Genomic DNA, 14574 nt, shown 5'->3' on the forward strand with positions numbered 1-14574 from the left:
GTGATAGAGAGAATTTTAAGAGACCCGGTTTTTTGGAGAAAAGCTTTCGTAAAACTTGAAAGATTTTTTTATTTATGTATGCTGCCCGAATTAGCGGACCCGCGTTATCTACGCTCAATGCCAATAAGGGAACCTGCTGTTTCTAGCATTCCCGTAATTAAAAGCCCGAAAAGAAAAAGACAAACTAATAATAAAGACAAGACAAATGCCAAGCTTCGGAAGTAAACCACAAGAAATAAAATTGGCATTGTGGTTTCTGATTCTTGAAACCTCGTTTTTGATTGATTAAATTTATCAAACTGACTTGTTATGTCAAAGAACATTATACTTATACTACAATGCATTTAGGACACTTATCTTATTTTGTTTTACGTTTCTTGAATAAATTTGAAACTCTGTTGGATGCACGAAACCAAGAGTGCTTTTCCAGAAAATCTATTTCAATGTTCAATTTTTCTAAACTCGGTTCCAACCGGAATTGAATTGCACTACTTTCTTTCCTTTGAGATTTTACATTATGTATTCACAGGCCTCAGCTTTTCAAGTTCCCTCAATTCCTACATCAAGCGAGTATAGCAAAAGCCACAGGAAAAACTCGAGTTGGACAATTTTTACACACCCTGCCCTGTCTGACAAAGGATAGTTCTATTTGTATTTGCAATACCCCTGAAGCATAATGCTTTTCTAAGCCTAAAATTAGTCAATCGCTTCAGGCGTAGAGTGAGAGTCACTCTCATCCCCAGACCCCATGTTTTCAATTACGAGGAATGGATAGTAGGATAGACATCATAGTATTATATTATTTTTCCAAGATAACCTGGTATTTACCCTTACATTCCTTTCGTCAAAGCGAGATTTTCTTGGTAGTTAGTAAAAGCTATAGCAACTTAACAGGGAGAGACCACGCCTTTTTTAAGACTTCTCCCAATGAAAGGTGACAATGTTAAATTTATAAATAGACTCGAGACACTTTTACAGATCATTGGTTTGAAAAAGGACGGTACTTTTCATAATTATTTGCATTTATAATGAGCATTCCGGTGGCCCTCCAGCGCCATCTAGTTTTCAAAAACGCCCGATTTAAAGTGCGACCTTCCACCTTAAGTTGTCCCAAATACTCTCACGTATGTAATAAAGGGTCTCCGTTAGTAATGAGTCAGTTTCGCAATAGTAGACGGGGCAACACTTCAAATTCAAAAATGTCGGGTATATTCTCGAGTAATATTTTGGGGTGACCTAACACGGTCGGCGGATCCGTGTTTTTTTACGCTCTCGTCTTTTTTTTTGGTGGGGATATTATTTAAAGATATAAATGAAGACCATGATATAAAGTGCAAAGTTATTTATTTTCTTTAAAAGTATAGGTTTTAATATTAAAGATACATTTTCAATTTTCATTTTAAAATGTATTTGATTTATTCTAAAATAATTTCTTCTATCTTCCTAAGGAAGAAGATAAATTTTAATATTATTTTTAAATCTTACGCAAGGCATTAAGTTGTTCTTTGATATACAAAGCGTTAAGTTGTTTTCTAACGTAGAGTTCCAAAACTAATCTTTCGAGATCTTTAGTTTTAACTTTAAAGGTATGATAAAGTTCTTCGGTTTTTTCCATGGGTTTTTCAGGTGTTTCTTCCTCGGTTTTAATGTCGTTATTTATATTTCTGGTGTATGTTTCTGTTTCATCAAAACTGAAGGGTATATTTTTTGTCAGGCGTCCTCTAATAAAGTTGCATTTGGGGAAATGTTTTAAATGTTCTTCGTAGGGATTATCATCGGGTTTCCATGCTAATAATATTCCATCGCATTCGAAGCACTGTACTAGATCGTCGGTATGTAGGGAATAAAATCCTGCTCTGCTTAAATTTTTTATATAGTTTCCGTCTTGAGGCCAGGAGTTAAAAGTACGATATCTTTGCAGCTCTGAGTATGATGAGGAATGAAAATGATTATGGAAATATCCGATTTATACCTCTGCCAAACATTCCCCCCTTTTTTTACATCCCCTCTCACATTCCAAACATTCCTACCCCCCTCCACATTCCTTAATATATGCAATAAAAGAAAATAGTATTAAAAAAGGTGACGCATTTAATTTTTAAAAATACAAAAGAGAATACAAAGAGTATTTTTTAACAAAAAGATTAAGTTATTCTTTACGGGCGCGTTTCAACATGTTTGTCACAATGATGTCATTTTTCAAACCATCTCGTCCAAACTGCTTCATGAATGATTTGTGGCTCTTTCTTTTTGTTCTCTGTATTATATAAGCAATACAATATAGTTCGCATGTCGAACTTGACAAGTTTTGTAGTCTTGTTTTTGTTAAACGACCATTATCTAGAATTTCTTTTAACAAATTCTTTAATCGAGGGGAGAAAGGTCCCTAAAGCCAATGAGTCAAAATAATAACCACGTCTGTTGCCATCAAAGTAGACGCTGACCCAGTGAGATCCGTCTTTGTAGTGATTGTCTAAATTTATTATAATGGACGAAGGAAACTTGTCAATTTCTTTGGGTAATAAATCACTTGGATAAACCATTATGAAATGTGGCGTGAATGTTAGAAATCGTGTTATCTGTTAGGCATTCATTATATCTCTTAACAAACGATTGACACGTTTCTATTTTTATCTATTTGTAACAAAGCCTGGAATTTGGATAGTACGATGCAGCTTATTGTAGTGGGCGTGGGTTTTTCAAAACCTAATTCTAATACGCATGCCAATGTTAGTGTACCAAGCTCTCATGTGACTGTGAACACTAGGCCTATAACAAGTACCACGTTAGTGTTAGGACAACAGCCTGTGGCTACCGCAAGCAGTTATCCTTCCACAAATCCTTTTGTTAAAATATCACCTATTTCGAACAGTTCCTCAGTGTTAGGCCAACCGACATCTTCTGGTCCTTCATACTTTGTTCCTCAAGGAACTTTACCAGTAGTGGGTCAGGGTTCCGTAGCTTCCTATGGACCTTTAAATTCAACCCCTATTAATCCATTTTTTCCTGTTCCGGCACCCGATCCATCGTATGCCAGGTTAAGTGCTAGACTTACCGAATTAACGGATTTAGTATATACGTATGTAGCTTCTAACGCCACTAACAATTTGAGTGCTACTGCAGCTTCAACTATGTCACAAGGTGTTAGGGTAATAAAACCTGATTTTAGATTCAACGGTAATTGTGCAGAGGCTGCCAATTTCCTGTATCAATTGGATGGTTTTCAATTGCTACATTCATTAAACGACATTGATCTTTTACGATTAATGCCTACTTTAATGGTAGATGGAGCACGTGTATGGTATCGGCAGGAGAAGATGGAGGAGGAAATGTCATTACTTAATTTTAAGTTAAGATTTCAGGCTTACTTCATGTCCGAAGATAAACAACGGTTTATGAGGACTGAGTTAGTCACTACAAAACAAGGTCAGGACGAAAGTGTCGCTCAGTTTATTGAACGCGTGCAAAATATGAATTTTGCCTTACGTAATCCTTACGGGGAGTTGGAATTACTTCCCTTATTGGAGAAAAACTTAGATCCTGACATTAGTGTGTACTTACAAAGAAATTACAACACCATTTCTGAGTTAAGCTTACATGCGCAGACTGTAGAATCACGAAACAGGGCTCGTCAGGCCAAAGTAAAATCTAGTTCGTCCAAAAGTGATAGTTCACATAGTATGTCCGCCACGTCTAGTAGCTCTAGACTGGTATGTCACAAATGTGGGAAAGCGGGACATATCCGACCTAATTGTCCGCACTTTAAGAGAGAAAAACCATCTTCCCCTTCTAAAACCAAGGCACCGCAACCTAGTAAGAAGAAAATGGGAAACTAGATAGCAAGGAGGATAGCAGAGGGTCCCCTTCTTGCGGTTTCAAAATCCCTCCTAATTCTTATATCCTAGCTTCTTCTAGCGTTAACCCTCAGACTAATTTATCATTTACCTTGCCGTTAAAATTTCCCCATACTAGACTTATACTAGCTAGAGTAGACCAGGGACCCTATTCTCTAACTACATTTGGATCGTTCCTAATCCAAATGATTTGGATTTGGGGTCGGCTCATCCCCAAATGACACTAATCCGTATTCTGTAACTCCAAATCCCTTTTCATTTGGTTCAAACCCTATCCAAACATTTGGCAAGCCAAATGGCCGGCCAAATCGTCATTTGGATAGCTCTTTTCGCCTTTTTCACCCCGTTTGTGGCCGCCATTTTTTTTAAGGGGAAAAAATTTGAGAGTGGGTTCTTTTTCGTGGTCATTTTCATATTTTTGAGGATTTGCTGATGGATGAATTTTAAATATAATATAAAGTAGGTTTCAAGCTTAAATATAAGCCTAATATCATAATTTTCCACCTTTTTATTGTCCCACAATCTATTTCTACACTTGGCACTTTTTTTAAGGCGGTGAAATTGCGCTAAGCCTTGGCTTACTGTTAATTTTTGCCATTTAAATGTTTGCCTCTCGTTGCCCGTTACTTCGCCTTCTCTTATCGTCGTGTTTTTAAAGTTTAGACTTTGAAAGTAGTGCTTTGTTTTCTTAAATTTAACTTAATTGTATAAGATTTCAATATTATAATTGCGTTAAACGTCGGTATTTACGATGTTAAGTCTCTGTCGCGTTTCTTAGGCTTTACGGGATGGCATAGTAGGTTTGTACCCCATTATGCGGAGATAGTAGCTCCCTTATACCGTCTTAAGCGTAAGAACATCCAATGGGTCTGGAGTGAGCAATGTGAAGAAGCCTTCTTAAAATTAAAAGCCGCTATAGTACATGCGAATGAGCATCCTGTTTACCATTATGATCCCAGTAAACATACGTACCTAACCACAGATGCTAGCAATATTGGTTTGGGCGCTATGCTTAGTCAAAAAGAGGGAAATGTAGAATACCCTATAGCTTACGCTTCTACCCTGCTTAATGCAGCGGAAAAGAATTATTCCACATATGAGAAAGAATGCTTAGCTATATTTTGGGCTATTAATCGATTCAAGCATTTCTTAGATGGGAAGGACTTCACAGTGATCACTGATCATAAAGCTCTACAATGGCTGTACACACGCACTGACCCTTCATATCGCATATTACGTTGGATCATGTATCTGCAGACTTATAAATTTAATGTAGAATATCGTAAGATAGTAGAAAACGTGGTCGCGGACGCGTTATCTAGAGATATTCCTCCCGAAGGCTATGTGTTAGGAGCTATACTTAGGCCTAGACCTAATCAGAACGCTATTCCTCCTCCATTGCCTCCTGTCATGGATACCTTTAATTTAGCGGATATTGCGCGTGAACAGGCAGTGGATCCCCCTATTCAAACTTTAAGGACAGACTTAGAGACTAACGATAGGATCAATCCCCTATTCGAAGTCATTGATGGTTACAGTATGGTAACATGCCACGTAAGATATACCTGCCTACTAGCTTGAGACCACAAGCGTTACATTTATTCCATACACATATGACTGCGGGACATAGAGGTAGAGATAGCACTTATGAACGTGTTAGATTCAGATATTATTGGCCTACACTACGTAAGGACGTCGCCTTATTTGTTGCCACTTGTCTCATGTGTCAGCAATATAAGGGACGTAACCGAAAGACACCCGGTTTAATGCATTCCACCGTTGTCGAACAACCTTGGGATTTGGGAGCGTCTAATACCTTTAAGGAATATTACAGCTGAGACAGTCAGTAAGACTCTCAAAAGTCTTATACTGCGTTGGGGAGCCCCTAAAGCTATACTTTCTGACAATGGGACGCAGTTTGTGTCCCGGGTTTGGAAAGATACATGCGCACTCTTCAACATAACTTGCACCTACACTACCCCCATCACCCTCAAACAAACGCTACTGAAAGAGTCAATAAATCCATAGCCATTATGCTAGGTATTTATGTAGGTAACGAACATCGCCATTGGGAACGAAATCTTGATCTCTTAGAGTTTTCTCTTAACACTACACCTCATGAAACGACAGGGCGCACTCCGTTCTATCTAAATCATGGTAGAGAAGCTCGCTTACCCTGGGAAATAGCTTTGGAGCCTTTCCATCCTCCTGATTTAACCCAGGTTGGAGAGAATTTAGAGACTAGAGTTACCCAGTTACAGGCCGATGTTCAAGCCGTTAGGACTCATATAGATCGTATGCAAGCTAAGCAACGATACTATTATAATCAGCGTAGGGAAGATTGGGACTTAGATGTAGGCTAGTTTGTATGGAAAACCACACACCCCCTGTCCCATGGTACTTCTTATTTCTCAGCTAAGTTAGCTCCCAAATGGGATGGACCATATCGCGTCACTAGAGCTAGCCCCCTCGCCACCACCTCGGAGACCACGCGGAGTGGTAGGGCCAAGGCCCAAGACACCGCCGCCACCTAGACCACTCTGCGTGGTAGGGCCAAGGGCCAGGACCCCGTCACCACCACCATGCAAACCCTCTCCCGAACCTCAACTAGAATATCAACCTCTCCCGGGCATATATTATCCGTGGCAAGCTATGCCCCGGCGTCAACGGGGACTTGTAAGTGAACCTTTTGTTTTACGTTACACTACGGTATTACAATTTTTATTTATTTAAAGCTTAGTATATCAAATAATAAACTTCCTGGTGGGACTAGCCGAGGTCGTGGAGAATGACGCTTTTATGCACGACCTGCTTAATCAAGTACGGCAGGTCGTGTATAACAACTGCGTTTTTATACCCCACGAGTAAGTTTTCATGCATCATTTTATGTTTCGTGTATCTAAATTTTAATTTTTCTCTTTTAGCCTCCTGGCCCTCAACTGTCGCGGGTTCCGGTGAGTTAATTTTTTTTATTAGTTTTTGTTATCCAATACTTTATTTATTAACCTTCCTCTCTTTCTCTCTCCCAACAGAGTCACGCAGGAACTTGCGCAGTTGTTGACGTACCGCCGGGTGCGTTTTCTAGAAGTCCCCGCGGGCCATGCACGAGTGTACGAGGGCCGGGACGATGTGATGTTCGAGGGGTTCCGTACACTCGTGCAAACCCTCTCAATCGATTGAGTGGGGGAGGGATTATTGTAAAAAAAATAACTGTAAATATTTTTTTGGATTTAAAATAAATTGTTTTTGTACTTTATTTACTTCTTTTTATTTTTGTACTTTATTTACTTCTTTTTATTTAAAATAAGTTCCTATCAAAAAAAATCGACAAGTTTAATAGTTTTTCCTACACTTTAGTTATATCTACTTTTATATTTCGTAGGCTTAAAATTTAAAAAATCATTTCTGTGTAGTATTAGTTATATAAAATGGAACATTTTTTTCAGTTTTAAATTCAATTTATTTTGAAACATCAATCCAAAAAAACAAATTATCAAATAGACAAATTTAAAAATGCGTTAACATGTGCATTCTCTCTTTCAAATAAGTTATTTGACCAGAAATTACCGAAAATACATTATAATTATAAATTTACTTTCAAGATTTTCTTCTTCAAGTACATTATTAAATTTCATTACCACCTGGTAAGACGTTACGAAATTGGTGAAGTACCCCACGACTGCGTCGAATTTTTCGGGTTGACCATCTAAACACGGTATGCGATCGTGATCGCCATATAAATTATCATAAATATCATTATAAAATTCTATAATAATATCAGCCATGTGCGTGAATACAATTTCATGGTTACTTAACTTAATAAGATGCTCCTTAAAGGCGTTTGAAACTCGATTCAAGGTAGCCGTTTCCAAACTGTCCAAAACAGTGGAATCATCATTTAGTAAATCTTTAATGTGACACGTATTATGATACGCCACAACAGTTGTTTTTTCATTTGCGTTATCGTTCAAAACGATTTCAAAGTTATTGGTTTCGTGGCCCGCCGTCCAGCCTGCTAATACGGATAGTCTGGGTATCAACTTCTCCCAGGTACTTGTTAAAATGGCGAAACTTTTTACCGACTGCTTCCTACATAAGCGAATCTCGGGGTCAAGGGTGCCGTTCACGAATCCCGTTGTCAGGAACAACTCTCTAGAAATGTGGAATCTACCGTTGATTTTTCGTTCGTTAGTTACGCCAATCTTCCTCTTACCAGCTTCTTGATTTTCCATGTTGCACGTTTAAGGTCTTCACGAGTAATGATACTCTCCTCTCTCGAGTTCTAGGGTTTTTATACTAAATTTCCTACGTAGCTATCGCGAAATATCTATTGTCCTTGACTGTTCCATTGTTAGACTGTAGGCGTATTTTTATGTCAAAGTTCTGAAACCAAAGATTAAGGAATTCTAACATTCCCAAAATCAATAATATAAAGAATACAATAAGTAGTTTTTGGGGGTTAACCTCCAAGATCCGACGAATTCTTGACAACCTTTCTGTACTTGCCTCCATAACAGCTGACGAGTAAATTAATAACACAATAGTAAACCTGACCTATTCATCTATTATTACCCACATTCCTTAGCTAGACCTGTCAATATTTGATTGATTGATTGACGAAATATTTTCCTAACATCTTCAAAGACCTAAGGTCATTGTTGAAGAACCCCCTTCCTTCTTCGATTATAAGCGTATTTTTATGTAAGTTTTTGAAACCGGGTATTAAGGAAATCCAGCACTCCCAAGACCAATAAGATAAATAGCACAATAAGCAGTTTTTTTATCTCCAAGATCCGACGAATTCCTGACAACCTTTGTGTACCTGACAGTTGAGGAGTAAATAAATTACACAATAGTAACCTTGACCTATGTACCCTCTTGCGAAATTCTAGAGCAGAGCGAGAGATTTTTTGAACATTTTAATATGTATGGCAGGGAAATAACTCTAAATAAAAGTGATGATCCGGTGGATAGTATATGTACTATTACGGAACACGTATTAAGCGAATACAGAGCAACAGATTACGTGCAAATAACTTTACGAAGTCTGGGTATAAACTGTCGTTCGGAACTTGAATTATCCTTTAAAAGACTAGATCAAGTAGACCCTTCTTTCCTCTTTGACCAACTAGCCGAGTTACTTTATGATGATGAGATCGAACATTTTTTTCAAGGACCCATAAAAATGATATTTAGTGTAGGCAGAATACCAGAAGGGTATGGACGTTCTAATCGTCGTCAACTCAAGCCATTCAGTATTTTTTCAAAGGATCGAAGGGGGATTCGACGAATCCCAAACACTGATAATCTCTGTTTAGCACGTGCCCTTTGTGTTACAGTCGCTCATCGTGTCTACATGAACAACAAAAACAACACCGAGTTAAAAAAAACCGTTACAAGAACATATCAGAAACAGTCCCCCGATTCACAACTCAAAAAACACCCTCTTTAGATCTGTGTTAAAAGGCTGGAGTCGCTGTACCAGAATGTGGTACCCCCGATTCATTCCAGAAATTTAAAGTTTATTTATCCTCCTATTCTATATTTGTTTATAAATTCGAAAACAGAGTTCCAATTCTAATTTTAGGCAAAAACGACCCCACAGATACCAGACCACGCCTCTTTCTACTTAATGAGAATAATCACTATAACGTCATAACAAATTTAAAACCATTGTTTAGTCACGAACACTTTTGCGAAAAGTGCCTCACACCTTACTGGCGTGTTCAATCTCATAATTGCAATGACTTTTGCTTTAAATGTATAGGTCCGACTGTTTGTCATGGACGTGAAAAAACATGCGACTCCTGCCTAAAATGGCACACTTCAGAAGTCCTTAAGGGTAAAGGCTTTAATTTTTTAAATGAGCTTTATCATTATTGCGAAAATGACACTCTACTCTTATTTTTGGGGTGTTTAACCTTTCGGTCACTCCTACTTAAAGTTACTAGCGTAGACCCATTTAATTGCGGCTCAGTTACCCTCCCAGGCGTTTGTTCCTATGTCTATCGTAAAAATTATCTCAAATCCAACACCATTAGCATCATCCCATCAAACTACTACAGACTTGGCGAAAATCAATCTTTTGGCGCTATTGAATGGCTAGAATGGACGTCTCATGAGAGAAACGTTCTTATTCAATCCTCTTTTAGAGGTAAGGAGGTTAAAATCCAAACCCTAAAGGTAGATGGTTATTGCCCCACAAACAAAGAAGTGTTCGAATTCATGGGATGCTACTATCATGGCTGTAAAGTTCACTTCCCTATAAACAGAAACATGATTTTACATGGCGACCCCACTCAAACATTAAATACGAGGTACACAAAAACCGAGAAAAAATTTGCAAACTAGAAGCCCTCCACTACAAAGTGAATGTCAAATGGGAATGCGAGTGGCAACAGGACAAAACAAATAACACCGAAATAAATGATTTTTTAAAACGCAACGATATTCGTATTAAAACAGACAAAAGATTGAACCCACGTGATGCTTTCTTTGGAGGTCGTTGTAGCGCTAACAAACTGTATCATAAAACAGCTGGTACAGAAAAAATGCACTACGTTGATTTCACCAGTTTATATCCGTTCGTGAACAAAACGGGTAAAATTCCTATTGGACATCCTCAAATTATTTTAGACAATTTCCCCGATATCTTCTCTTTTGATGGCCTTCTCAAGCGCGATGTACTTCCGGCTAAAAATCTCATACATCCGGTTTTACCCGCTCGGATAAATGGTAAGCTCACCTTTCCCCTATGTTACACCTGTTGTAAAACTCAATTTCAAGGTCACTGTTCACACACACCTGATCAGAGAGAGCTGCGGGGTACCTGGGTTACCGACGAGTTGAGATACGCCGTAGAGCGAGGATACAAAATCACGCGCATGTATGAAGCCTGGTCGTACAAAATAACGAAATACAACACAAAGACTAAACAAGGCGGTCTTTTTAAAGACTACGTAAACGCCTTTTTAGAGTACAAAACTCTGGCTAGTGGTTTCCCTGCCGATTGTATCACCCAGGAGGACAAAGAAAACTATGTCAGGAACTACAAAGAAGTTGAGGGGATAGATCTAGATATAGATAAAATTGAAAAGAAAGAACGGTTGAGATGCCTCAGTAAGCTTATGCTTAACTCTTTTAGGGGGAAATTTGGACAGAAAACTAGACACGCCACAACAGACATTATAAAAGACGCCAAGACTCTATATGAATTGATCTTCAACCCCGATAAAGAAGTAAAAAGTCTCATGACTTTAAATGACAACACCATCTTAGTTAAATCAGAAGACATTGCCGAGAATGAGATGGCTCATAAACACACTAATGTCGTCATAGCCTGTTATACAACAACTATGGCACGCCTTCATCTTTCAAAACATCTCGAGAAGGTAGGTGACCTCTGTTTTTATATGGATACCGATAGCCTGATCTACCTTTCACCAGATGGCGTCCCTATACTCCCAACGGGTGATTATCTTGGCGAATTAAAAAATGATCTAGAACCCTACGGTAAAGACGCATATATTTGTGAATTCGGGAGTGCAGGCGCAAAAAACTATTCCATGAACATTTACGATCCCGCAACAGAAAAAGTTACCTATATAATTAAAGTTAAGGGATTCTACTTAAATTCATCAACCGAGAATCATGTAAATTTTGACATTATGAAAAAATTATTAGACGTAAACAACCTGAAATGAATTCTATCCAAGTACGCATTGGCCCCCAAATACGTCGCCTGCCCAATCATACCCTCATTACAATAGATCAAACAAAAATATATCAAGTAGTCGTCGACAAAGTCAGAGTTTTCCCTGATTATACTACCACACCATATGGTTATCAAACCAATTGAATTTAAATTTGAAAATATTGATTTGGGTGTATATATATAATTTTTGTATATTAATTAATAAGTTTGCAGACATTATATTATTAATTTTTATTAGTTTTATTACACTCAGAATTAAATTTGCCATTACTGTGAAATAATTTCTTTTCTTAATTTATGAAAAAATATCATTAAATAATATCCCCACCAAAAAAAGACGAGAGCGTAAAAAAACACGGCTCCTCCGACTTAACAGTGGCCGCCATCTTCTATGCCATACTGGCTGCATACTCTCTGATAAATACAGTAATGAGTCAGTGTCGCAATAGTAGCAGGCTTGACCAACTTGTTCTAAAGACTCGAGTAAATGTAGCCTCGCCATTGCTGTAGTGTATGAGGCGACTACTACAACATTCGTGTGTTTGTGTTCAATTTCGCATCCTTCGGTAGGTATATATTTTACTAGAAGCGCCTTTTCGTTTATAGTCATAATACTTCTAACTTGAATTTCGGGATTTAATAATAATTCGAATAACTCTCCGCAAAACTTTGCATTTTAGTAACCCTTCAAATTCAAAAATGTAGGGTGTATTCTCGAGTTATATTTTGGGGTGACATAACACGTTCTTTTAAATTTATTTACATAGGGATATATAAATGGGAAATCTAAATAATGAATCTGTTCGGTACCCCTCCTTTCGTGGAATGTTTTCAAGGTATTTACTCGACCTCCGAAAAAAGTATCTTTAGGATTCAAGGGTTCTTTAAATTTAGTTAATAAGTTCTCGTTCGATAGAAAATCGTTAATTTCGGGATTATTTTTCTAAATTCCACTCGCATTCCCAGATCGTGGTCAATTTTATAATATTTTTCGATTTCAGTCTATTAATTACTTTCATTGTACGGATCCATCTAGTATTTAAAGTTTGGCATGGATCACCCGAAATAGGTTTATGTCTATGTAAAGTGAAGCAAACGTTTTTACCCCTGGAACCAACATCCGAAAAATTCCAACACTTCATTCTTGTACATCCCGTCTACTTTCATATTAAGGACTCTAGCTTCTTTCCCCGTATACGCCGATTGAATAGGAATGTTTTTATTGCTTAACCATACTAACCATTCAATCGCCACGAGAGAGAGATTTTCTTTAAGGCGGTATAAATTCTTGGGTATTATACCTTTCGTATCTTTTTTTAGAAAGGTTTTCCGATACACGTGACTACAAACCCCTGGCATTGTCACCGCCCCGCATCGAAACGGATCTACACCGACTCTATCTATTAAAAGTTTACGTAATATCAGGCAACCTTTTCTCAAGATAGTGTAACATGGCTGCCAGATTCCTGGAGTTTCTACTCCTTGGATCTGGCAGGGTGTTATGCCTCCATGTTACATGCTCCTCCTCATAGCGTAATCTCCGTGATTTTTAGTTAAGATAGTCAGTAGTCAGCTCTCAGACAGAGAGGTTGTTCTTTTGTGTGTAACTGTAAAGTGTACGGTTAAGTTTGGTTTATCCCGTTTTGGTTTACTTTATATTAATAAAGTCTTAGAAGATATTCTTCTAATTTTGGATATTTAACCTAAGTTGTCTTTATTCTTTTTAATGGCCCTCGGGAGCTTTCTCCCTTAGTTAAATTATTCTACGGAGGGTTACAATAGTCACTCGAAAAACTCAACGGTGCCTTCGATATCAAAATTTATCTACAACCGTTCGTGGATGAAGAAGTCTTTCGCCTTGAAGTTTTTGACGAAAATGTGCTCTTACAATGGGGATACCATCAGGACTCTAGCTCCGTACGAGTCAGCGCCCCTAAAAACTCTTTGATCGACGTCATAAATAGCGCTCATCACTTGTCTCTGTACTCTAAAATAAGAGTACGGATCCAAGGCTGCCAATCCTACTCCCACCTGGTTTTCCGCAAATGCATTTGCATCCGCAGAAACAGACATAGTGACGGCTTTACTAACCGATTGATGCAATTGCTCAAATGTAGCGCTTTCCCCATATGCCAAACCAGGTTCTAAGGATTCCGCCATTGACGGTGGGGGAATTCAGCAAGGGTAGCGAAAGCCTTCCCCCTTAGCGTTCTACGGTATGTCGGATGACACTACCGTAGGACTCGCTGAATTTGTACCGACTCAGACTCCGGTGTTTCTAATCGGTGAGAATACTCCGATAAACAATGGATGTACTGAGTCAATGGTTCATTTTCTCCTTTAGTTCGGTTATCCAACTCAATTTGAATGCGCCTAGAGTAATTAGTAGCCTGATACTCTTTTCTAAAACAATCTCGGAATTCCGAAAGGTTTTTGAAAGCGGCTGAACCCCCCACAAATTTAAACCAGCGATCGGCCGGCCCTTGTAAAGACAAAGGGATCACGTGAAAAAGGATATCCTTATCACTATAGCCGGTCGCTGATTGATACCGCAGAAGAGCCTCGAGGAAATCCATCGGAGATTTCTCATCTGCGGGTCCTAAATAGGTTGGAGCGTCTACTCGCAACCTTACCTGAGGTGTTTGCGTTGGATTTCCAGCACTAGCTACCCCACTACCTGAGACAAAACCTTGAAAGGCTTGACGCAAGGCATCACTAATAAGTTGGCTCATTCACTGAGCCGGGTCTCCGGACTCAGTGCCTTCACCATTATTAGCGGAAGCCCGGATCTAGTTTCCGGCATAATTCAATATAGTGGTATCACTATACTAAAATCACTAATTTCTGAACTAAACTAACTTTCAATCAACTAAATCGGCTCGCGACCACAACACTCTTTTAAGTTAAACTTAGAGAAAAATTAAACTGAGTACATGTATTACTCTATGTTCTCAAAGCCCCACGTTGGGCGCCAGTTTGTAAGCCCCACAAAACTGGTAGGCTTAC

At 38.5% G+C, this 14574-nt stretch overlaps 1 protein-coding gene across 3 annotated transcripts; it reads right to left on the reverse strand.

Moving 5' to 3' along the window:
* Nucleotides 1-7290: 7290 nt before the first annotated feature.
* LOC149662019 (uncharacterized) lies at nt 7291-14300 on the reverse strand. 3 transcript variants are annotated; one of them, XM_089842393.1, is made up of 3 exons: nt 8068-14300; nt 7934-8006; nt 7291-7866 (listed from the first exon to the last, which is right to left on the reverse strand). In XM_089842393.1, exon 1 carries the CDS (start codon nt 14298-14300, stop codon nt 13800-13802), a length of 501 nt encoding a protein of 166 aa, XP_089698519.1. In that variant the 3' UTR covers nt 7291-7866; nt 7934-8006; nt 8068-13799. The 3 variants fall into 3 exon arrangements, with proteins under 3 accessions (XP_089698519.1, XP_089698517.1, XP_089698518.1); XM_089842391.1 differs by having other exon boundaries at nt 7291-8006; XM_089842392.1 differs by having other exon boundaries at nt 7934-14300.
* Nucleotides 14301-14574: the final 274 nt, after the last annotated feature.

This window comes from Phalangium opilio, unplaced genomic scaffold (genome assembly GCF_054372755.1).
Source record: "Phalangium opilio isolate 3A_F unplaced genomic scaffold, DU_Popi_V2 ptg000064l_1, whole genome shotgun sequence".
Lineage (NCBI taxonomy): Eukaryota > Metazoa > Arthropoda > Arachnida > Opiliones > Phalangiidae > Phalangium > Phalangium opilio.

Excerpts from the sequence above, each read along its gene's own strand:
- LOC149662019 (XM_089842393.1), bottom strand. The coding sequence starts at position 14,300 with ATGAGCCAACTTATTAGTGATGCCTTGCGTCAAGCCTTTCAAGGTTTT.